This window comes from Poecilia reticulata, chromosome 17 (assembly GCF_904066995.2).
Source record: "Poecilia reticulata chromosome 17, P_reticulata-male-v2, whole genome shotgun sequence".
In the NCBI taxonomy this organism is placed as follows: Eukaryota; Metazoa; Chordata; class Actinopteri; order Cyprinodontiformes; family Poeciliidae; genus Poecilia; species Poecilia reticulata.
This window is the reverse complement of record NC_088846.1, coordinates 13859168-13885406: the sequence shown is the minus strand read 5'-3', so window position 1 is coordinate 13885406 and position 26239 is coordinate 13859168. Positions and strand designations below refer to the sequence as shown.

Below are 26239 nucleotides of genomic sequence, written 5' to 3'. Positions count from 1 at the left end.
TACAGTAGCATTCATACTCTGTAGGATGTTCCACTTTAAGGTCCCATTACAACCACAGACTCCAGTGTATTTTATTTGGATTTTATGTGATAGACTATCACAAAATGCACGTTTGTGAACTGGAAGAATGATGATTTACTCTGATAACTTTAAACAAAATTGCCTTCACGTTGCATCTAATCACTAAATAGAGTCCGCGGGTGTCAGTATAAATGGTGAGGGAGAAAGTTGTGGAGTTTCAAAGCTTTGAAGTGCACTGTTCAGTCTACATTCAAAAAGACAAAGAGAATGGCCTTCACTAACGAGAACATTCAATAGGATAGAAGTCAATGCTACCTGTGTGAGAGTCTTCATGGAAAAGCGGCAAGAAGAAAAACATATGACATCCAGCTTTAATTAGAGCAAAATGAGGTTCTATCAAATGCTGACTAAGGGGAGCTGACTACTAATACTTGTCACCTTTTTTTTTGTTATGTGCAAGATAAACATTGAGCACCATGACTCGTTTTCCTTCCGCTTTGCAATTAAGCAACACTGTGGGTTTTGTTTTTTACCACATACAATTTCAGTAAAATACACTGACGTTTTTGGTTGTAGGTTGACAAAATGCTAAACAGTTCAAGTGCAGGACACTCCATGTACTCTACTCCCTGAACGTTCTTAAGTGACATCCATCCTCTCTTACAGATCAAAATGAATGTGTGCTGGCACCGTCCAAGCCAAAAGAGTTAAGCCTTTATGTACATAACCTTCAGAATGTCAAGCAATGGGACAAGGAGGGTCAGCCATCTCTTAGCCTGTCCACAACAAGGGACTCGTCACATGCGTCAAGGGTACAAACACACGATCTGTGCCATCTTCCCACATATCAATATCCAGAAGAATTCGCCGTCAGAATCGACGTCCAGCCGAGAAGAAGAAGAAGAAGAAGGGGATGAGTTGGTGGAAACAATCGCGTAACGCCTCTGTGTCTAACTGAATCATACCACTCAGTTTGCTCTACTTGTTATCATAACTGCATGCACAGAAGGTTAAGGGCGTTGTTGCTACAAGACAACATCTAGTGCTGGTACGTTGACAGACCAAGAGTTTTCCTTCCTCTATTATTGTTTCTTTTCTTTTTTTTTGTCAGCTTTATTTTTAATCAATAGCCATATTTCATAGTTTACAAGTGGAATGCAGATATGCACCTTGAATTTAATTGAAATCTAAAAGGCACAATGATATTATAATTTTTTTTTTATTTTTTATTTTTTTTATTCTCTCTGCCAAATGCATTGGGCATGTACAGTATTGTGTTTTACGGCTACTAGTGAAACTAGATGTTGAAATGAGGGTCTTGGACATATGAATGTTCTGGGTAAACCAACATACCTGTGTACCTTGAAAGCACAGCCAGGCTAGCTTGTCTCACCTTGTCATGTGCCATCAAGGCCATACAGCTAAAACCAGAGTGTTATCTCAGCAGTGTTATTTGTTTACCGAAGGTAAAACTTTTGTATGGCTCTTTTTGTATTGTTTTCTTTTAGAATCTCCATTCTGAGTGTTTTATTAATATTATTATTATTATTATTATTATTATTATTTTAATCTTCTCTTTTTTTATTTCATTAGGTTTGAAAGTGGGGTTTTAATTGTTTGTTTTGGTTTGTTTTTTTTATCAAAAATGGAGAGTGTTATTCTAAAAAAAAAAATCCGTCATGCCTCCTTTAAATGAACCAGTTTTATTTGTCAGGATAATTTGTTAATCAAGTCCGTCGACTCTAAAGCCTGGGGAAGTAGAGGGAGGAGCTTTAATTAGCATTGTGTTACTTTATTCCCTTCCTTTTTAAACAGGAGCAGCTCTAAAAACGTGTCTCCGAGAAGCACTTTTGAGCCACTTTTAAAAGCAAACAGGCCCAAAGGTCTTGTAGGTCATTAAAAACCATTCGTGCTCTTCAATTTTGTGGTTCACTCTGTTTCAGTTTCTCATTTTTACTATAGAGTGCTACTTGCATTTCAAGTAAAAATATGAAGCTTTTATTGATCTCACTATGAAACCAAAGCACAGATTTGCTCTTAAGTCTTACTCACATCTAGGTCGAGGATTAAGCAGATAAGGAAATATGTTAATTATCTTTCCTCCGTGTGCGTGTCGTATGATTATTTCCCTCTTAGGTCTTCACAGAAGCGTGTGCTGTGTTTTTACCAATGTTATGTACCTAACAAAGCCTTAGATCACAATTTATGGGTCTGTACCCAATCAAATGTCCTTTCAATCACCATGCAAGTATAAAAAAAAAAAAAAAAAAAACACCAATGAGTTTTATACTTCACACAAGGCGCTTTTGATCTCTCTTTTTTGTTGTTGTCTCTCTTTCTGAAACAATTACTCTCCTAAATTTCATTGAATTTATGTGTTATGTACTACTTAAGAATTTGAATCTATTTGAGGTATGTAGTTCTAGATTTTTTTCTCTTTTTTTTGCCTTACTATATTATTACTTGACAACATTCATATAGCCGTTGTAGATGTTAAGATAGTATGACATTCATAACTTTTTCAAACCATATAGAGGATAATGTGTTTAAATTCTCACTTCATTCATATAGCTGGATGTCTTTCTCATTTGTTGTTGTATTTGTCAATTAATTTTATTGATGAGAAACTTTTTGATACAAGGAATGAGATGATTGTCGGGAAAAGTTCCGATTTTCCTTGTAACATGTCGATGTCATGTTTGAAAATACTATATTGTATTGAGAGAAAAAAAAGTGGATTGTCCATGTTTGAGAGAGGAAAAAAATTATTTTCTACTGTATCCATTTCAAAGAGATTTGTAGTTTTGTTTGAATAGTAAGTTTGCCCTGAATGTCAGGCCAAAACGAGCAGTGAGATTGATGTTGATGTTTGTTGAGATTTGGAGTGAGGAAAAGCCGAGACTTTTGCCCCCCGCCCCCGCCGGGGGAAGAGTCGGACATGCTGCAGATATTGAGTTCTAACCTAAGGGACGAAGGTTAACTTTTTGCACTTCTGTATATAGTAAAATGAACAGAGAAAAAAAAAAAACGTGTATCATAATGAGATATTATTTTGAATAAAAAGAAAAAAAAAGATCTATAATTATAAGGAATTTTGTTAGATTAATTTAAAATTCTTAAATTAGAAGACCAGCTAAAATTCGCTTGCAAAGAAGGGCACTAGTTTCTTGGCCAATGCATTCAGAGAAAGCTATGCGCTTGTTTTATAGGTGGCTCGTAATGCCAGGGAATGTTGCAGGGGAGTGGATTTCCCCGTGTCATGCTAACTCTATGCCTCTGATATGATGACATATCCATTAAGGTCCATATAGTCATTTACCGGACAAGCAGTGTCCCATGGTACAGTAGATACATGAATCTATTAAAAAAAAATTATATCTTCTATTATAGTTTGATTTGATTGCATGTAAACAAAAGAAGCTGTGTAGATATATAAGGACAGACGGCACTTTGAGATCCACAAAACCTAAAAAAAAACAAAAAAATTTTTGTTCTTTTTTTGTTTCTGAAATCATACATGCCGTAGATAACCTCTACAGTGTGGAGAAATAATACTTTTAAAAACAAGTCATCTTACTCAAGTATGTCCAAGCAAACAAGTTATTTCAAAAAAATATTATAATAATAATAATAACATATTAGCACTTGTCCACCTCAGATATGTTCAGATAGAGAATTACAGTCCCCACTAACTCACAAGCAGTTAGTCCTGCTTTTCTTAGCTGTGCACTCAGCAGGCGAAGGCTCGTCATACCAAATGCATATTTGGCAAATTCCTCTTTAAAATGAATGTAAAAGTCAGTGTCAATATGTTTCTAACTTGAGGCTGCTTTGTATAGTCGCTACATAACCAAAGCACCATTTTCTCAAAAAAAAAAAAAAAAAAAAAAAGACAAGACTTTACAAGTCTTCTGGCTGCAACCAAGGTCTTTCTTCTTCTTCCCTGCTGGGTGCACATGTTCGCTTTTGACTGCTTTTTACTTGTAAGCGCAGACACCAGTTATGTATTTGCTAACAGCTGATGTACTATTCTGTCTCCAGATTTGTTTATGCTCATTTTATTGTTGCCATATTTGACTCTTGCTGTATGGATGAAAACAACAACAAAAAAATCTGAATAAAACTATTTGATTTGCTCATGCAACCTTGTCTCTTTGTGTTTTTGATATTGGAGATTTAAATTAGCTTTTTTTTTTTTTTTTCTCATAGTCTGATTATTAAATTAGATTAAACCGTTCTTGTTTTAGGTCAGTTAGGATTATCAAAGATATCTGGATTTTAGTAATTCACAGAATAATAAGAGTGAATTTAAAATACCTATTGTTTCATAATGTTTTCCAATTACGTTTCCACCAATATTGCTATATAGTACCGTATAGTAACCATTTTAGAAAGCCAATGTGATGGTGTCACGGCTTTGCAGGCTTCTGATAGGTTACTTTACAACATCTGTTAAACGGAGGCTGACCTGATGACCTCAGGCACGCAGCTTTCTTGTGTGATATTATGGAAAAATAAAAAAAAAGAAAAGTCACTCAAAATAAAGTAAACTTAAATGAGTACAATTTTCAGATGCATGAAGAACTTGCCTTCATCTGTTGAAAAAATTATAGGCAAATAAGTAGGAAAGTATCGGCATCATGGTGATGTCAAGACATCATGGCGTTCGGGAATGATGAGGGTTTTGTGTCTCAAAGATGAAAATATTTTTGGTGTGAAATTAGCGCGTAAGTGCTAAGAAAACATTATTCTCCACTGGAATTATTCTTTTTGCTGAGGTGGGTTAAAAGGCTAGTCGGCAAGGAAAACGTCATTATTTCAAAAGCAACAGAAAACGTCAGATTGGGATTTACAGATGCAGTCAGATACAAGTATCTCAATGTCTGGAGATGTCTTAACTCCAACAAGCATGTAATAGAGAGGCTCTTCTTTAAAAAGTGACTGCATAGGGAAAATACATTATGTGGAAATGCTAAAGCTAAATTTCATCAACCTGGAAGTTGAAGCTTGGTCATGAATGGATTTTCCAACCTCTACCAAATATTAAACAAATGTCTGTAAACTCAAATTTGCAGTCAAAGTAAGTCCAGACCCAAATCCAACTGAAAGTTTGGGGGCAAAACAAAAACTGTAACAACTATAAAGTTGGTCAATACAACCCCGTTAAGCCCAAAAATGATCCATGCACGTTTTCACATTTACATTTAAAATAACATTTTAATTTTCACCAACAAGTTTCTTCTAACTAGTGAACTAGACTCTCAAACTTGAATCTGATAAAGAAAATATAAAGAGAGCTAATAATTGGGTTGATGGCAAGGTGACCTTTCAACCCAATAACGATTTTTTTTCATCGATAATTGAGCCAAGTTTAACATGCCACTTTTTTGAGTAAAGTAGAAATAAAAACAGACTGGTGATGCTTTTTCGTTGTTTAGTTATCTTGTAGAGCTGGCTGCCTCTTGTCGTCTGAGAAACAAACATTTTTAGAATACAAAAACATTTTTAAATTTACATCTACGTGAATGAAGAATTTTGTGCTGAGTCCTCGTAACGCGGAACCAGACATTTAAAATTGATTATTGACTAAATGGCAGGCCTCATTAGTTCACACGGTGAAATGCGTGTAGTAGCTGCAGCTGAGGGGCTTCCGTGGTGGGCTCTGCCCAGCCCAGTCTCATCATCAGACCCGCTGCTGATCATCAGACTGAGGGACGGGAGGAAGGACCGGGGTGCCCGAGTGACGGCTCCTTTAAGAAAACGGAACTGAGCCTCTGCTTTTTTTTTTTCTTTTTTCTTTTTGACGCGCTGAGGATGTGGGCAGGAAACGCCATGCAAGAACAGAGACGCGATCACGCTTTTTCCCCGCACCGTTGCACAACACAGCGCGATCAAAATGCGCTTTAATTCCCCACGCTGATGTCCAGGGGCGGTCGCTCTCCTCGGATCTGCTCCCCAGCGGCCCTCACCGCGCTGCCACAGCCTCGGAGGATTCGCCGGCGTGCGATTTTGACGGCCACCCGAGCGACGAGGGGAGCAGCCTTCGCAGTCTGCTCGGTTTGAACACATCGGGGCTGGAGAGCGAGATAGACGGCTAGGGAGCGAGAGGAGGCTTCGTCGAGGGGAAAAAAAAAAAAAGGAGGTGTCTGCTTTTCCTCTTCTCTCTCTCTCCCCCCCTCACCGCCACCCCTCCTTTAACCATGAGGGAGTACAAAGTGGTCGTTTTGGGCTCGGGCGGAGTCGGTAAATCGGCGCTGACGGTCCAATTCGTGACCGGCTCCTTCATCGAGAAGTACGACCCCACGATAGAGGATTTCTACAGGAAGGAGATCGAGGTGGACTCGTCCCCGTCGGTGCTGGAGATCCTGGACACGGCCGGGACCGAGCAGTTCGCCTCCATGCGGGATCTGTACATCAAGAACGGCCAGGGCTTCATCCTGGTCTACAGCCTGGTGAACCAGCAGAGCTTCCAGGACATCAAGCCCATGCGGGACCAGATCATCCGGGTGAAGAGGTACGAGAGGGTGCCCATGATCCTGGTGGGGAACAAGGTGGACCTGGAGGGGGAGCGGGAGGTGTCTTCCGGGGAAGGCAAGGCGCTGGCCCAGGACTGGAGCTGCCCCTTCATGGAGACCTCAGCCAAAAATAAAATCTCGGTGGACGAGCTGTTCGCAGAAATAGTGAGACAGATGAACTATTCCAGCGTCCCCAGCGGAGGCGACCAGTGCTGCTCGTGTGTCCTGCTCTGAAGGAGCCGCGGAGACGTGCAGAAAACCCGGGGCTTTGAGTTCAGAGCTTCAAAAAGTTGCGGCTCTGAAGGCTTTCTTCTTTACTTTTATTTTTTTTCTAAAAGTTTCCTCACTCCTCACACTGTTGTCTTATTGTTGCACAAGAACAAAAATCGACAACAGTCTATTGTGTATCATAGTCTGGAAAGTGTTTACATGACAACGTACTTGAATGTTTTGGGATTTTTTTGGTTTGGTTTTTCTTTTCTAGCTTTGTATTTGACACTTCTCTGGAAAATGTGCCTCGGTGGGAATGTCTAATTGTGAAACCTAAGAGTCATGTGTTTTCAGGCCTGTTTTTTTTTTTTTTAATTCTCTCCTTTTTTTTTTGTCCTCTCAGCTATACTGTTATTTCTTCCGGGCCGGGTTCTTCTGTCTTGGAGGTTAGTGGTGATGGTGATGATGGGTTTACTTATGCCAGATCTCCATCGTAGAGAAGCAGAGATTGCTCACCTTTTATTGCATTTTTGTTTTCTTTTTTTTTTTAATGCATAGGAGAGCTCGGAAAGCATTTTTTAAAAAAATCACCACTCAAGCCTTGCACAGCTCGCTCCAACACGAACTGTCAAGTTAAACACAAGAGGCGCAGACCCACCGCCCACTCAGATACCACATCTGAAGTCGAGTCAAGCCAATACATTCTTGTTTTGTTTTTGTTTTTTTGTTTTTTTTCTCCCTCCTCCTTTAGCTCATCCGCAGGTTTTGGTGATTTGTTATTTACTTATCTGAAACTTGCACCCAGCTGACTGTGTTCCTCCTCGGTGTGCACAAACAAGGACCTTGGTGCATTGCTGTCGCTGCATGGGGAAACACTGCGACCCCATGTCAAGTGCCTTCCCTGCTTTAAAAAAAAAAAAAAAAAAAAAAATCTCCTGTGACTGTGCCAACTGATGAGCCCTTACTTCCTCTGCAGTGCGTCCTAATGGCAATCAGAACTTTTATTTTATTTTTTTTATTTTTAAAACAGGTTTCCAGCCTCTGCACTCTGGTTTTCATTTGGTGTCAAAGTGAAATAATAGTAATAATAATAATAATAATGAAAAAAACAAAACTATTTTGCAGCCTGGATGCTGAGCTTGTAAGCAGATATCAAATTCAGGCTGTTTCCAGAGGTACTAGTCCATGAAGAACAAGCGGGATAACCTGCTGGGATCTCGGTTCTGTGAATGGCAAGCCATGTTTGTATCTATGATGTAGATTTTTTTTTTCTAAAAACAAAAAAAAAAGTGACATTTTTGACTTACTGTAATTGTATTTCTGCTTTTGGACGACATTTTCTGGCCATCCACCTGTCAGTTTGAGAGACTTGGAATACAGAACACATTTTACGTAACAGTGTGTGGTGTGTGCGTGTCTCGCCTCATTTAACTGTGTGGGTGCTGCGAAGCGTCGTTCCTCGAGGGGCTGCTGTTCTCCGACTCTCGGATGTGTCCCGACTCCGGCACACCTGAGCGACACGGCCGAGTTGCCTCCTCCCCATTAGCAGGTAATGGGTCCTGCTAATGATCTATTTATGTGGCACGGGTCAGCCGAGGCGGAGACTCGTCTGAATGTTGCAGGCCGCCTGCCCTCGAGGACCGCGGTTCGACACCTGTGTTGTGACCTTTTGACACTTCTGTGATCCTGTTGCAGGTCTTCGGCCACACACTCCATCTGCATACAATGCTCTTTATAAATTCAGATCCTTTAGCAGATTTGTGCTGTAATTTCTGGTGTTTATATAATATCACTTTTCTAAATACTAAAAAAAAAAAACTATTTCCCCATATGAAGTGAATGAGGCAAGCTTTTGAACCCTTTAAACATTTCCATACTTAAAAAAATAAAAATAAAACAAAGCAGGTCACGATGGTTATTACCTTTAACAGTAAGTCAGTTTATTTGTCAAAATATAGATGAATTTGATCTGTATTTTTCAATGCAGCGCGAAAACGGGAGAACCTTCTGCTGTCCTCTACATCGGAAACGATGCCCTAAAAAAAAAAAGAGCAATTTTTCTGGCACAGCGGTTTGAATTATTACTTCTGCTTCGACTGAAACTTCTTCTTCGGTTGGTTTTTCCAGAAATATGAAGTGTTTTTATGTATTGAACTTGAATATGTCCATTATAGTTTCTAGTTTTTACTTAGCCTTTTTTCTGCAAATACAATTTAGAGATGAAGCAGTCAGTCACAAAGCAAAAATAATGGGCATTTATTAAAAAATGCTTGTTATTATGATTAGTCCAACCTTTTGCAGCCTATAAAATCATCAACCAATTGAAGCATTTATTATTTTATTAGAACTAGGTGAGGAACATAGTTATTTGATCTAGTATTATTGTTCCTTTACTTGCTTTCGGATCTCGAACTACTATGCTGATCAAAGTAGCTCTGGCAATTTTTTTTCTATTTTAATTGTAGTAATTCAAAGAAAAACCAACATCAGCCAGGTTAAGCCCGGTCGATGCAGCATGCTGTTTGGTCACTTGTTAATTGCAGAAAATAGTTTAAAATTTGCACACTGGTATGGCAAAATTAACTTGAAGCAGGTTTTTTACAGATTGTGCATGTCGACTTCTTGACACAAATGTTTGAAATAATACTTTTAAAGAACCATCTGCATTTTGTCCCGGTTCAGTCTGCTATACAGGCTTTTAAGAAAGCGAAAATTAAGATTCACGGTCACAGCTGAACTATTTATTCACTGTATTTGCATGGAGTAGATGAACAGGCTTTTAGCCACTGGTTAGATTCAGGTCAGGATCACATCCAGCATGTTTAAAAAACATCTTTGTCCACTTGTTTGGTTAGTGCCTTTGATTCCCTGTCAGAGCTGCTTCCCCTTCTCCCCACCATATGTTTTCTTGGCTGGGAAGCGGCGAACAGAGAGGGCTTTTTATGCCCCGAGCCAAGTTCAGCCAGCCGTTCATGCTGCCAAGCGCTGCTCCAACCGGTCGTCCCTCAGCTAGGCCAGTTAGCTGCTGCTACAAGTGTCCCTCCAGCTGCAGGGCTGCCCATTTGTAGAAACACATTTCATGGCCGCGATTCTACAACGTCTAGAGACATCCTGTTGGGGAACGTCTTTACCAGGATTGCTCATCTAGAAACTGAAATTTCTGCCCATGTTGCAGAGAAGTTCAAGCTTAATCAGATTAAATGCAGAGTGACTATGCAGGAAATGTAATTTTTGAGTTTTGCTGCATACTCTTAGCTGGATTTAAATGTGGACTTTGACTGAACCGTGCTAAAAGATGAGTGCGCTTCAGCTTGTACCATTTAATTGTAGCCTTGGCTGTATGTCTGTGGTTGTCTTAGTAGATGATGAACCTCTTCTTGGGTCTGATGTTTTCTGTAGCCTCTAGCAGGATATTTCAGGGATAAGCTTACATTGGTGAGGGTTAGCATTGTCCTGCTAACCCTCATCAGCTTCCTTATTCCTGAAAAAGAAAATATCTCATAGTAGCTCGTGATGCTGCCACCTCCATTGTCACGATGGGAATTGTGCATTCAGAATGATCATTGCACTTTCCTCTTTGTATCTTCAGTGACCACTACTTGACTTGTGTCAAACTTTAAGCTTTTTTTCCAACAATGTCTTTTTTCTTGAAACTCTTCCACAAAGGATCATGTTGTCCCGTCAACAGATTCTTGCATCTGAAGTGTGGATTCTCACTACGTTACCAATTAGGTGACATCTTAATGCAGTCTGTTGACCTTGATAATATTTAGGGAGGGACATGGTAAAAATGTCAGGTTTATATAGATTTTCCTTCATTCAGATAACTTCAGTTAAAGAGGTAATGAAAAAAAATTTCATTGTTTTCTTTTACCCTTTTAAATCGGTTGCATTCATCCCGTGAAGATAAAAAATATATATTTTTAGGCATTACCAGTGAAAGTGGTGGAGTTTGCTAACTATTTTAGTTATAAAAATGATTTGAAGAAGTTCTGTACTGTAAGCGTTTTGTGTACATTGCGGTGGCATTACATAGCAACTATCTGATGTGCAAATTCATATAGGTTTAAGTCAGCAGGACTTTAGTTATAACACTTGAGTTGTCAATTTGCTATTTTTATTATTATTATATAGATTCATGCAGTCACACAGAAAATGTGTGCTACTGCCTGACAATATATTTCTCAACAGTGAAAACAACTTGTGACACTTGCCTTAGTTTCAAACACAGGCTTGCTAGATTGCACAACAAGCACAAGTCCTAGTTTTCTTACTCGTGCAAGAAAAACTCTTGCATCAGGTTTGAATCTCCATCCATCCATCCATCCATCCATCCATCCATCCATCCATCCATCCATTTTCTTACACCCTTGTCCCTCAGTGGGGTCGGCATGGGTGCTGGTGCCTATCTCCAGCCAGCGTACCGGGCGAGAGGCGGGGTCACCCTGGACAGGTCGCCAGTCTGTCGTAGGGCAGGTTTGAATCTTCGTCTTTTCAAAACAAGGGCATTCGTCTACCCTAGGAGTTGGAGATATGCCTGAAATCTAACATAATTTTTTGCTTACAGTAGAATATGACGTAGAACATTAAAGCTAAAAGCACATTTCCATTCAGTTTATTCTCTGCAGCCTGTACATTTTTAACATATAGAGTCGTCCTGCCTGCGATCTGTGCCATATCAGCGTTTCACTACGTGCAAACCCATTAGCCACAGCTTGCTATTATGTTATGCTTTGAAGCGCACAGAGGAAAGGAAGGGTGGCTGTTAGGGCACTTCCTGTGTGAATGCACCTCAGATCTTTGACATGTTGAAACAGATAACCGGTTCCTCTTTATCATGCGCTGTCACAGCCTGTCCTCCCTTGGATGAACGCGACACAGGATGTGATCTCTCTGTGGTTCTGACAATGTGTCCTGTAGTCGTTTTCAATTTGAGAGCAAATATTTGATTGAGATGGAAGCAAAGTGAAAGGACATGGAGATATGAAAAGATTTCACACATTTGAGTGAAGTGCACACGGAGAGTCCATGTGATCAGAATTGAGCAGAGAAGACAACGGGATCACGTGGTGGTAATTTACAGTAAGTCTGGTTAACCGTGAGCTGTTTGCACAAACGGAGAGAAACCATGAAACTCAGTGAGATGATGTGAACCGTCTCCAAACCACTTCCAAAAATTGCTGTCAAAAACCACTAAATCACATGCACTGGTATCAGCAGGAGAGAACAAAGTCTTCCTTCATTTCATCTCCTCACCATAGGATTTCTCTGATTTGTTATTAATAATACTGACAAACACTGAAGGGTAGAAAATATTATGATTTGTCCATAAATGAAAAAAAAGTTCAACACATTGCTTTATGTTGAAAATGTGTTGTAATAAATACAATTAAAACACAAACTGTTCATTTTTACTGTTTATAGATGTCAGCAGCAGACAGAAGTAGAAGCATGGATTTAGCAAAAATAATAGAAAGCTAAACAATATATATCTACTGCTTGAAATGCAACAATCTTCCTACATTTATCAAGGATCTATCTATCTATCTATCTATCTATCTATCTATCTATCTATCTATCTATCTATCTATCTATCTATCTATCTATCTATCTATCTATCTATCTATCTATCTATCTATCTATCTATCTAGCAAGCTAGCAAGCTAGCTAGCTATCTGTAGTAATATGGAGTTAGTTTCTTGCCAAAACATTGCATTTTGTGCTCAAGGAGAGTTTGTAAAGTATGTTTTATATATGTGCAACTTTCCAGGACAGTTTGTGAAATATGTTTTCTTTGTGTGCAACATTCTTTATTGGTTCACAACGTTTTGGCAGGAAAATAACTTGAGTTGTCTTTGGTTAATATTTAAATAATCTTGCTATTTGAAACACTGAAGTGTGACAAACATTAAAAGAAAAATCAGGAATGGGGGCAAACAATTTTTAACGCCACTGTAAATCGATAAAATCAAAATTGATCTGAAGTGTCCAAGAGTTTAACTAAGGAACCTTTGATCAGGTTTCTTAGTGAACGGGAAGTCAGGTTCATTAATCTGACTTCATTAACCTGACTTGATGAGGACGTTTTCATAAACTTCCTAGTTTATAAAAACTTGGAAGTTTATAAACAACAGTTTCCTAGTTTTTATAAAGAAGGAAGTAGCCCAGTTTATACAAACTAGACCACTTCCTTGTATGCATTGTATATATATAGTGAGGAGAACTAATGTGGCAAATATACATACAAGAGCAGCTCAAGATGAAGATTTCTGTGGCCGCATTAACTTTCTTTTTCTTATATTTGCGTGTGGCTGAAACCACAGCTCTGCCAGGAGAGGTTAGTGACAGAGATGATGCCATTTTTAATCACCTGGAGGCCAAGACTGTTGCGCAGCCGAAAGCCAGAAAAATTGTTGTCAACTTTTTGTCATCTTAAGAGAGCTAGAAACCAAACTTAGAGACACTCAGAGAGAGATGGAGGACCTGAAGTCACAAGTTCAAGGTAACAGCACATTTGGAGTTTTAATTTTTGTAAATTTTGTTATATAGAGATTGAGTAGATTTTATAATGAATATTCATTTTCATATTCTTAAGGCAACAAGGTGGCATTTGGCGTATCCTTAAGTACAGGTGTAAATGTTGGACCTTTAATACTGAGATCACACTGATCTACAAAAAAGTCTACATAAACACAGGATCATTCAACCTGGCAACAGGTAAACTTATGACAGCAATACGTTTGACCATTCTTATGTTTCAAATTCATGTGTACAAATACTTTTGAGAGTTTTGTACTGGAAGAGGTTAACGCATTATTGTGTGTCACGTAAAATAATGTGATTATGTCAAGGAGGACCTAAATGCAGTTAGAGATACAACTTTTACAAAAGGCAAAATACATTTGAGTAGAAGAAAAATAAATCTGAAAAATTTCCTAAAAAAAGACAATTTATGACAGAGACCACAGTTGTTTCTTCAACTTCCTTAAAAACTGCAAACAGATAACAAAAAATGTACCAAAAAAAAGGATCAAGAATCATTATGCTACATTAAAGCTGATCACATTTATAACAACACATTTATATCATTGAAACATAAAAAAGAACAAATTCAAAGTAGTCATTTTTGAAGGATTTTTTTACTTTGAACTTTAAAAATAATATGCAATATTACATCATCATTAAGTCACAAAACTTAAATGCGTTATTCACTCCATATGTGTTGACATAAATTACATACACCTCCAATGTCCGACTTCTACTTAAATACTTAGAGTTTTTTTTTAATGGCGTGCAGAGACTTTAAGTCAAAAGATCACCATGAACATTGCTTTGATCCTCCACAGGTATTTTCACAGATCCTGTCAAAGGAGTCTATTACTTCAGCTTCTCTGGACATAATCATTCAACTAAACCAATGGGCCTTCATCTGATGAAGAACGGAGGACATGTGGTCACTTCCTACAACCATGCTGCTGGGAACCGTTATGAGGAGGCAACCAATGGAATGACTGCAGCTTGAAGTTGGAGACCAGGTTTACATGAGGCTGATGCAAAACACCTGGATTTTTGACAATATGCACAATCTTAGCACGTTTATTGGCCACTTATTATTCCCTCTGTAAGAGTTATGAATAATTAAACAAAAGTGAAGACAAAAAATATTTGAGTTTGATTTTGGTAATGATTGTAAGAATACTTCTTGTTTTAGAGGCATATTTTAGAACAAAATTAGAATCATTTTATATTGTGTCTTGTATGTGAAAAACCTATCATTTATGCCTGTTCAAGTAAATTCAAAATCATATTTGACCTATTAAGTTATTGATATTCTTTTTTATTTAAAGCAATCTGATTTAAAGAATGTATCTAATTTTTTTGGGGGGGGGGTTTTACAGAAAATCCATTTGTTGTAAGCTCCTCTTGTGCTTTTATTCAGTTTTTTATTACAAGCAGGTGAAAATCCTGTTTTCCGTTTTCAAGAAATAAAGATCAATAAAATAATTTACTAAATTTGAGTGACTTATAATGCTTAAATTCAAAGAACCTATACCTGTCAAATTAGAAAACGTGGAGTTGACATGCATATTACAGTTCTCAGAACAGAATTCAAATTCTCAAAACTACTTTTTTAATCATTAAATCACTGTGTTGCTAGAGCACATCATAAAATAATTTCCTTCTGTATTTCAAGTTGCAAATGCTTTTGTACTTCATGCAAGTGATTATGTAAAATTTTCTGCTTTTTCCTACATTTTCAATTGCTTTTGTCATGTAAAATATAATATGAAGGTCTCTTTTGAATTGTTTCAGCTTCTACTACATTTATGCATAATTTCATTAAGTCTTGACCTGCAAAATGCTTTAACAGGTTGTCAAAATATGTCAATCAGATTTCTTTACACTTCCATTGGACTTTTTGTATATCTATCCTGAACTGATAAATTGCTCCCATGTTAATTCACGTTTCTTCAGTCTAAGTTAATGTGTGACACATTAGATCAACCAACTATCAACCAGTTTTCTAAAATGGCTCAGAGGTACATCTCATAAACCATCATCTGGCAATTATATAGTTTATGTATCCAAAGCACAACAGAATGTTACACTTCAGACAATGGAAGGACAAGGATTTGGGTGTCCTGGATCGTGTGGTCAGCAGCCAGAGAGAAGAACAGACAGAGGAGTTTATGGTTATGTTATTGTTGAGGCAGAACTGGGCTGAGGACATATGCCAGTTTCCATCACTCCAACATCATTAGGATATGATTTGCAACCCACAACAAAATACTGATGGAGTTCCTCTAAACCTACTCCTCATCCTTTATACCCTTTAGAGTAATTTTTCTCAGCAAGGAGATTTAAATGATCAGAAGACTGCACTGTAATATCTACAGACTGCATGTAGAGTTTTCCTTAAGGAGATTATTCTGTTTCATTTTCTATTTTTGTTTTTTGATTTTATGTTCTCTGCAGCCCTGTCTTTCCTTTCCGCATCACAGTGACATGGGCTGTCAACAAATTACAGTGAAAGCTTAAATGAGCATCTTGTCCAGCCTCTTGCCTTAGTATTTAGTGGACTGCTGATTCGTTCAGGGTAATGTCTTTCCTTTTGTCCGGTGATTGTTATATTCTGGTCCCTGGCTGTGAAGTCTTTTCCTCACTGTCAACTAAAAAAAACAAGATTTATCTAGATATATTTGCAGAAAGGCAAAAACAAAAACAGACACTTAAATTCAGAATCTTCATGCAATCAATAACCGACTTCCTTACAAGCAGAATTTCCTGTCACGTTTTCAGTGCTGTAGAAAACAAGTCTGATATTAATGATCTAATCTTTCTGTGTCTCTTATCATGTTTTCTGTTTTGTTCAGTTCCTTTTATCATCAAAGCATCATAAACCTAAGCCATTGAGCAAATAAAAGAATAAATGTTAGTGCAGTTATGTTTTCCTAAAGGATTACGTCTGAAGGTTTAGCGGTCAAACTATTTCACCCCTTGAGAGACCATGAGGTTTTGAAACATCTATGACCCTGTCACCATGATGTGTAAAAACCCCAGAAACCCTATGTCGACTTTCATACAGCATAAAATGAGAAAAACTAAATACTAAAACAGTATTTCTCTACTCTAACTATTCTTTATATCTTTTTATACATTAAAGAAAGCCCTGGAATAGAGATGTGTGTTAGCTGACAGCCAAATTGGAAAGATCTCTTAAGCAATTGTTGCTGTGCTTCAATCAGGAAGAGGTTAGAAGTACAGATATTCTTATGATATGCAATGACATTTCACAAATCTTGAGAAACAGGATGACCTCAATGATACTTTAGAAGTGTAGTTCGGTGGCGGTGGTAGCGCAGGGGAAAAGCATGACACACGTATTGAGGCCCTAGTCCACATGGCGGTGGTTGCAGGTTCGAATCCTGGCCTGGCGACATTTGCTGCACGTTTTCCCCTCTCTGATTGCCCTCTTTCCTGTCAAACTACTTTCAAATAAAGGCCACTAGAGCCAACAAAACCTTAAAAAAAAAGAAGTGTATTTCAATCTGGAGAGACTCAGACAGAGAAAGAAAGCGATTAAAGAAAGTTTAATGACAAACATTAAAGTCCTTTGGCGTTCAGGCCCCGGCTGGGGATGTCGAGCTGGAACTTCAATAAGCTCGATAAACATTCCTGATGCTGCATAGGAATGTAATCCCCCCGGGGGCCTGTACTGGTGGTGGCAGTCGAAGAAGGATGTGGCCTGAGAGCCAGGAGCAGAGGGTGGAGATGGGTTGATAGCAGCTAGTAAGCAGAGGAGGCCATGGCCAGGAGGTCCTTTTCAACTGGAACTTAAACGATGATTGGCCGAAGCAAGGCTTGATCCAACATTGATAGGTCAAGGGTGAGGAGAGGGAGGCACTGATTGGTGAGGCTAAAGAGTCTTCCAGATTGAATTTGCGCTGAAGCTTCTTTTGGCAAGAGGAGTAAAACTTGGTGACGTCCTGTTCATGGAGATCACAAGTTCAGGAGGCCCAGACATTCCTCTTCCTTGAAATACTCTCTGTTCATTCTAGAGGATCCCAAGATCTGCCACAGGATCTGCACTCTGATGAGATTTGTCCAGAAATCACCAAAGATATGAACTCTGAAGACAGTCTTAATGTGGAGTTTTCAGTTGACTCCATTGGATGTGGAGGATGAACTTCGTGAGCTCCTTCTCTGTGTCAACTTCATTTATCTAGTCATGAGCTACATTACGATTTAAGATCATCGAATGAGAAAAACATACTGTCCTTTGCATAAAATGTCAAATGACTTATGACAAAATTATTATTTTACTCCAAATTATCAAAGAAATCAGTAGCGGTATTGGAAGATTTAGAGATATGTAACAAGGGATATCATAGTGCATCTATGAAGGAGAGTAAATCAATAAAATTCCCAAGAGTTGGAAAAGTTTAACTTAAGAAACCTTTGACCAGGAAGCAGTAAAGAAACTAGACCACTTCCTTGTTTGTCTTGTATATATACAAGTGAGGAGAACTGATGCAGCAGAGACACCCACAAACAGAAATAGTTCAAGATTAAGATTTTTGTGGCTGCATAAACTTTCTTATTTCTCTATGTGTGTATGGCTGAAATTACCAATCAGCCAACAGGAGAGGTCAGTGACAGAGATGATTGGATCATTCAGTCACCTGGTGGCCAAGACCATGGTGCAGCCGAAGGCCAGAAAACCACTGGGCAACTTTTTCTTATCTTAAGAGAGCTAGAAACCAAACTTAGAGACACTCAGAAAGAGCTGGAGGTCCTGAAGTCACAGGTTCAAGGTAAGAGCAGCAGGTTTGGAATTTCTTCATCTGTAAATTTGATCATATAGAGATTTAACGAACTTCATAATGAACATTTTCTGTTTTTCCTTAAGGCAACAAGGTAGCATTTGGTGCATCAATAAGTGTAGGTGGAAATATTGGACCTTTTAATACCCACACCATACTGGTCTACAAAAAGGTCTACATGAACACAGGATCATTCAACCCGGGAACAGGTAAACTTATCATAGCAATACGTTTTATTATGGTTATGAATTAAATTAATGTGTATAAATACTGTTGAGAGTTTGGTATAAAGTTTTGTACTTAACATATTATAGACTGACATCTGTCACGTAGAACAGTGTGATTGTGTTAAAGAGGACCTACATGCAGACCAGGCTTAACCCAATTGTGTTTACAAATGGGGTCCAACCGACCCCACGCACGGAAAAATTGTATCGTTTGCCACAGTCCTCCACGTTTGATTCAGTCCTCACACGCACAAGGGTTAAGATACAACTTTTACAAAAGGCAAAAAACATTTGAGTAGAAAAAAACCTTGTAAGAAAAAAGGTTTTAGATGGGTTACAGTTTGATAAGAGAGTATGGAAAAAAGCTTTTCCATTTCAATTAGATAATTTCATGACTTTCACTTAAATACTTAGTTTTTTTTACGGGGTTTGGAGCTTTTAAGTCAAAAGACCACTAAATATCACCATAAAAATCATTTTGATCATTCACAGGTATTTTTACGGCTCCTGTCAAAGGAGTCTATTACTTCAGCTTCTCTGGACATAATATATCATCTAAACCAATGGGCCTGCAACTGATGAAGAATGGAGAGCAGATGGTCACTGTCTATAATCATCCTGCTGGAAACCGTCATGAGACAGCAACCAATGGGATGACTCTGCAGCTTGAAGTTGGAGACCAGGTTTACATGAGACTGTATGAAAACACCTGGATTTTTGACAATTCAAATGATCATAGCACATTTATTGGCCATTTATTATTCCCTCTGTAAGGGTTGTGAACGATTAACATCTTTTATTAAAACTAAAAGGACAAAAGTGAATTAGAGTTTGTTTTCAGTAATTATTAGTAAAAATACTTCTTGTTAGAGGCATATTTTAGAACACAATTAGAATCTGTTTATATTGTGTCTTAAATGTGAGAACCTATTCAAAACACCTGGATTTTTGATAATGGAGGTGATCATAGCATCTTTCTTGGCCATTTATTAGTGTTCCCTCTGTAAAGGTGGTGAACAATTATAGTAACTTAAAAGGCTTAAGTTAAAGACAAAAGAACTAAAGAAATTGATTTCCGTTATATTGCTTAGCAAAAACAATATATCTTGAGGCAGATTTTAGAGAACATTTTAATCTGTGCATATTATGTATTAAATGTGAGATAAAATGTGATGTATGCATGTTCGAGTCAATTCAGAATCATCCATGACCTATTAAATTAATGGTAATAACTAAATGTTTAGCTTTCAAATTAAATACGCAAAGTCTTTTAAAAAATCTGTGTAATTTTTTGGGAAAATCTATTTGATGCTTTTATTCTGTTTGTTTTGTATGAGCAAGTGGAAATCTCATTTTCTTTTGGGGAAATAAAAAAAAAGTATTTGCAACATTTGAATGACTAATAATTCTGAATTACGAAAAAGTCATACCAGTTAAATAGGAAAATATGGAGTCAACATGTATATTAATCAAAGATTCTCACTCTTACTAAGCTCAGCCATGTTTGTTAGTATAGCACCAGATAAAATGCTAAGGCAGAAAGCATGTAACAAGTTAAAGAAGTGGTCCAAAGTCTCAATAAATAGAAAGATATATTGTTTATAATATAAGTTTACATTTTCTGTAGTGAATCATACATGGTAATTGGGGACAAGAAGAAAAAATGCACAGACAGTCATTCCTTTTTTGTAATCCATTTATTCTTTTCACCTGTGCATGTGTTGGACTAGTTTCCTTAGATTAGTGTTCGTTCTGAAAAAGCTAACACAGCACATCACTCTGAACACACCATGCACTCTCTCAAATATGGTGGTAAATATGGCATAGCATAATAATAATAATAATAATAATAATAATAATAATAATAATAATAATAATAATAATAATAATAATAATAATAATGCTTTTAGTGTTTCAGTCATTTGTCACCCATGCTGTGCAAATATTTTTTATTGAATTATTTCATGTATTGAAGACTTTATTTTAACAGCTTTTGAGGCAATTTAGAAAATGACGTTTTCACATCATTGTGTAAAACTGAAAGGAACTTCACCACAAATGGATTTTCAAAGAATGAAACAGGTTTTTGCAATGAAAGAAATTTGTGTCTTTATTAGACTGTAAAAATAAAAGCACAAGATGAGAGTACAACAAATGGATTTTCAAAAAACGAAAAAAGAAATGATTTTTTTTTTACTTTAAAAAGTAAGTGTATAATTACCAATAACTTACTAGGTCAAATATGATTTTGAATTGACTTGAACATCGTTTCTCACATTTAACACACATTATGCACTGATTCTAATTTTGTTCTAAACTATGCCTTGAACAAAAAGTATTTTTACTAAGCATTACGACTGAAATTAAGCAATTTTTTTCTCCTCACTTTCATCCATTTAGATTTAATACAAAGGTGTTATTTGTTCACAACCTTTACTGAGGGAATAATAAATGGCCAATAAATGTGCCATGATCATTGTAATTGTCAAAAATCCAGGTGTTTTCCATCAGTCTCACGTAAACCTGGTCTCCAACTTCAAGCTGCAGAGTCATCCCATTGGTGGCCGTCTCAGGACGGTTTCCAGCAGCATGGTTGTAGACAGTGACCATCTGCTCTCCATTCTTCATCAGTTGCAGGCCCATTGGTTGAGTTGAATGATTATGTCCAGAGAAGCTGAAGTAATAGACTCCTTTTACAGGAGCCGTAAAAATACCTGTTGATGATAAAGCAATGTTCATGGTGACATGGGGGGGGTTACTTTAAAACTTCAAAAAATAATAAATCATGGATGTATTTAAGCATATGTCCTGATAAGACCTGACTGAAACTGAAAAGTGTTCTTTCTTTAAACTTACATCTAACAGTAGCCCATCGAGAGAGCACTGGATATTATTTAATAATTTCCACATTTAGGTCCTTCTTGATACATTGACACTACTTTATATAACCTCTGACAATATGTTAAACATTTTCAAGAACAAAAATATATTTCAAACTCTCAACTAATCTCACTAATTTGATTGATAAGCATAATCAAATGTGTTACTGTGTTAAATTTACCTGTTCCCACGTTGAATGATCCTGTATTTACGTAGACCTTTTTATAGACCAGTGTGGTGTGGGTATTAAAAGGTCCTATATTTTCACCGTCGCTTATGGATGCACCAAATGCTACCTTGTTGCCTTAAGAGAAAACATGAAAACATAAAAATGAATGTTCATTATAATGCTTTAAAATTTATGGAAGAGGATACTCCAAATCTGCTGTTCTTACCTTGAACTTGTGACTTCAGTACCTCCATCTCTTTCTCAGTGTCTCCAAGTTTGGCTTCTAGCTCTCTTATGATGATAAAAAGTTGCCCAATGGTTTTCTGGCCTTTGGCTGTGCCATGGTCTTGGCCAACAGGTGACTGAATGATGCCATCATCTGTATCACTTACCTCTCCTGTTGGCTGAGCTGTGATTTCAAGCACACACGCATAAAAGAAGAAAAATGTAACCACAGAAATCTTCATCTTGAACTGTTCCTGCTTGTAGTTGTCTCTGCTGTAAATTCTCCTGACTATATATACAGTTCAAACAAGGATCTTAGTTAAACTTTTCCAACTTTTGGTAACTTCACAGAAGTTGTTTTTAATGATTTACAGTGGTGTACAAAATTGTTTGACCCTTTCCTGGTTTTTTCTTTGTTTTGCCACTTCAATGTTTCAGCTGTCCAAAACCAATTTAAATATTAATCAAAGACAACACAAGCAATATGGAGATGATTTTCCATGGAAAATTGCATTTTGCATTATTTTATAGTCAATACAGTTTTTAAAACATATGGAGAATTTGTGAAAATATGTTTTACTTGTGTGTTTTTCTTGTGTGTAGTGCCCTTCATTGGATTTGCAATGTTCCAGCAGGAAAGTAACTCCATCTTACTTGTGCTGTCTTTGACTATTGAATTGGTTTGATTTTCTGAAACACTGAAGAGTAACAAATATAAAACAACAAAATCATGAAGGGAGTGTGAGTGACCCTTGCTCTCAAACCTTGGTTCCAAGAGGAGCAAACAATTTTTAACACCTCTGCAAATCATGAAATAGAAAACATTTCTGAGGTTTCCAAGAAGAGTTGCAAAGTTTGACTAACAAACCTTTGATCTGGTCATTTTAAGAACCTGTCAACTTCTTTGCTTTGTATATGAGAGGAATTGCAGGAGAGACTGACATGCAACCAGTGAATTTCTCTGTTAGTAAGCTGGTGGCCTGTGGAAGAGCTGTTGTGTTAACGCAACACCCCTTTGTTTTGCAGCACCATATCTCAAACTACTACACCATAGCAAATGTATGGAAGCCCATTTTGGGCACTCTGATGACCAGACTTTTTTGCTTCAACAGTGAAACTCATGAGTGCTCTGAAGGGAAAAGATAGACAATGAAAATTTGGAGATGTGTCAGGGGGAAAAGAGGAACATAGTCTTCAATATTTTATGCTTTTGTTTTGTGGATGCTCTGAAGCAAAAACGTTGACAGCCATATAAGATAATGTGTGTAATACAATATAATAGATATTTCAATTTTGTGAGAAACTCAGACTGATAGACTACACTGAAGGAGTTTTTATTTATTTATTTATTTTATATATATATATATATATATATATATATATATATATATATATATATATATATATATATATATATATATATATATATATATATATATATATATATATATATATATATATATATATATATGCCTTTCTGCCTGCAGACGTGTGGATGAATAACTCTGGTCTTGGAGGGAGCAGTGGAGAAAAGACCTCACATTTCAGGGACCAGAATAGAATAAACGCTCTGCCTCCGCGCTGATCGCTGAGTAGGAGGACACAGACAGACACTGAGGTGTTCAAAGCTCCCCCTACATTCATCAACCCCTCGTCTACATTTTCAGTCTCTGGACTCGTACACTTAGACCTGTCAATGAATGATGACTACAGCTGAAAACGTTTTTGTCTTGGAGCTTATATATGAATAAAACAACAGTTATCATTTGCTGTGAGAAGGTATTGAGCCTTGAAGACTGCAGCCTTTTCTTTTCATTTTGGACCTCATCTCTCCTCTTTGTCCACAAGAGGGCAGGCTTGTGCAGCTGATAGTCAACAATGGTTGCAGAGATGAGACACATTTTGATTCTTGATCTTTTTCTTGGTAAACTGTAATACATGACTCTAAAATTGACAACTGAAGCAATTTCAAATTCTTACTTTGTCCAGCTTACACAAACTGAATGTTTTTTTATTTTTCCTCCTGTGTTTGTTAGCATTATCATTCAAAAAATTTAATATGTCAAGCAATTTGTAACACATTCTGTGAATTATGTCAAGACCTGTAAACTCTGAACTTACAAAGTGATAAAACTGATTCCTTTTATGATAAAGAGAAAAAACACGTTGGATACTGGGGAGCAGGATAAAATGAGTGTTATTGGGGTTTCCCAATCAGAACACAAACCAATTCTGTCATCTTATGGATAAGACAATAAGATGGAAAGAGTTTCTGGTTTAGCTACACATTTTGGTAAAGTGGTTGCTAACACTTTCATGTGCAGGACTCATAAAGAAATGATTGTTTTCTTTGTAACTGATGTATCCACAACTACCTGAACGAGTGGTTCATTTATAAAAAAATTTTCACTTTTGCCAGTAGCGGCTGTCTTTGATCCATTACGGTAAGACAAAACAGACATACATTAGACTGTTAGGTCCCACGAAGAGGTGCTTGATAATTCTTGTCATATCAAATTAAAAGCAAAAAACCTAATGCCAGTTCCTACACAATATAATTCTACAATAAATGCTAAAAGCACTAGCTGTGCACAGAGTTGAGAAGGTTTAACAGTGACCCAGAAAAGATGGTGTTAACATATGCAAGCCAAAGCCTTGTTGCAGTCGAAGACTGTGAAGAGGAAATAAAGTCTCAAATTACGGAAACAATTTACTAAACTGGATTCCACTGCTGCTTCGGGTGCTGAAAACAAAGAATAATCTGATATCATGGGGAAAAACCTGTGATAAAAATAGACTTTTCCTGGTTTACACTAAGATCCACCTAAACATACAGGCCGAACACGGAGAGCACTGATAAGAGATGCAGCCAAGAGACCCATGATGACACTAGATGAAATACAGAGATCCACAGTTCTGTCCAAAGGACAACTATGGCCCTTACCACAGGGTCTGCGTTTCATTGGCTAATGCCCATTTGACGTCACTGCGCAGCTGTCACGTCGGTTACCGTCTCACAAACTCATGCTAATGTACAGTATAGATTATCAGGCCGACAGAAAGTTTTTGCGTCAGGACTCGAAAAAAAATGGTTCTCCGTCAGTGGGGTATCTGTACAGGCGACGTCAGGTATCCTGATCGTGTTTGTGGAACTAAAATTCATAGATTTCCAAAATTTGAAACGGAAAGCCTTGCTTGGATTAACGCTTGTGCATGACCGCATTTGCAGCTCAACCGCAGCTCAACCGTCATAGGATCAATAAGAACAAAGGATTATCTGCTGGCGTAAGTATTATTGCTTTGCTTTCTTTGTGTTTAGTGAATGAAAAAAATAAAGTCAATAATAAACACATCCATTATGAAAACCTTTTAGACAAGTACAGCATAATGGCAGTATCGATACAACTTCTACATCCTGAAGCCTGTCTGTTACAGTTTTACGTTAGCTGAACAGATCAATATGCAATGTGTACCGTATCTGACATACATTAAAGATTTTATTTCACCTGAAAAGGCTTTTTACTAAACTGTAATCGTGTTAGCCACGCTAGCACCGAGTACCGAGTATCAGGCCTAGGCACACTGAAACATTTGCAAACAGAAATCAGTCATTTCAAAAGTAACCCTCTAAACCATGAATGCCTGACTTACCTTACAAGAACAGTAGGCATCAGTGATCTTGTCCACAGCTATATTTATGCTGAGGGTCTGAGGATCTGCTGTTTTCCTCATCAATCGGTAGCATTTAGCTGCAACTCGCACAATGTTGGAGGCATTGTGTGGCTCAAACACCGTGATGTCGTCCAAATAAGATGATATGAACTTGTTGGTTCCTCTGTCCATTGTCGTGGCTGATATTTTTTGAAAACCCGGCAGAAATCCAACAATAATCCATTCAGAAATACTCTGTAGAGAGTCAGTTGAAACGAAATATGCCATGTTTAGACATAGAAACTAAGTCCCACGAGGGATGGATGGATGGATGGATGGATGGATGGATGGATGGATGGATGGATGGATGGATGGATGGATGTTTTCTTTTCCATTTGCATTTGCTTTATATTTATACCCTTCTTTCATGTTTTCTTCTGCATGTTTGCTGTTTTCTGAACCTAATATCAAAAAGATCCGATTTTTCTAACATCGGACCTGGTAATAAATTTAATTCTGACGGTAATGATTAGTATTTAGCAACTAAAGTGCCTTAACAAGTAACCAAACATGAGCCTGTGGATGATCCATTCTTTTCAAAACTTTTGGTGATTGAATCTTTAAATAATACATCAATTATTTGTTACTCTGTTACACTGTCAGAACTATTCGCTTCAGTATTGCTTAGCTACAGTAACATTATGAGCATGGCTGACCTCAGTAAGAGTGACCATCTCTGATTAATTTACATGTTCAGAGCAGATCCAGTGGAATGGCAAGCAGAGTGGTCATGTTCTCTTGAAGCTGCAAGTGGCTGTCTAAGATTTGATTAGTTGTAAGTTTTGTATCTTTACTCTTGAAGAGCTTAAGGTCAGTAACCTCAGTTGGCAACTAAATGAAAAGTACGAAGAACCCCTTAAAGATATTAATCCTTTTTAGAGATTTGCAAATACTAATAGAGTATGACTTTGCTATGGAGGCAGAGATACCCTGGTGTCATTGAACATGCCAGAAAAT

At 37.4% G+C, this 26239-nt stretch overlaps 2 protein-coding genes and 1 long non-coding RNA gene across 20 annotated transcripts in view; all 3 read left to right on the top strand.

Moving 5' to 3' along the window:
* mbnl1 (muscleblind-like splicing regulator 1) overlaps window positions 1–4165 on the top strand; it is a 47153-nt gene extending 42988 nt beyond the window's left edge. For all 18 annotated transcript variants that reach the window (XM_008433776.3, XM_008433778.3, XM_008433775.3 and 15 more), the window contains one exon: window positions 688–4165. The gene's annotated coding sequence lies outside the window, so the exon portion shown is untranslated. The remainder of the gene's footprint in view (window positions 1–687) is intronic.
* A 1537-nt stretch (window positions 4166–5702) lies between these two features.
* LOC103479387 (ras-related protein Rap-2b-like) lies at window positions 5703–8147 on the top strand. The gene has a single exon (XM_008433773.3). It carries the CDS (start codon window positions 6222–6224, stop codon window positions 6768–6770), a length of 549 nt encoding a protein of 182 aa, XP_008431995.1. The 5' UTR covers window positions 5703–6221; the 3' UTR covers window positions 6771–8147.
* An 8259-nt stretch (window positions 8148–16406) lies between these two features.
* On the top strand, window positions 16407–19489 carry LOC108167067 (uncharacterized). Its single transcript, XR_014084404.1, has 3 exons — window positions 16407–18061; window positions 18157–18279; window positions 18790–19489. It is a non-coding gene; the product is annotated as an uncharacterized LOC108167067 (long non-coding RNA).
* The last annotated feature ends 6750 nt before the right edge of the window (window positions 19490–26239 follow it).

What these genes read in the sequence shown, in the direction of transcription:
- LOC103479387 (XM_008433773.3), top strand. Translation starts at nt 6,222, where the DNA reads ATGAGGGAGTACAAAGTGGTCGTTTTGGGCTCGGGCGGAGTCGGTAAA.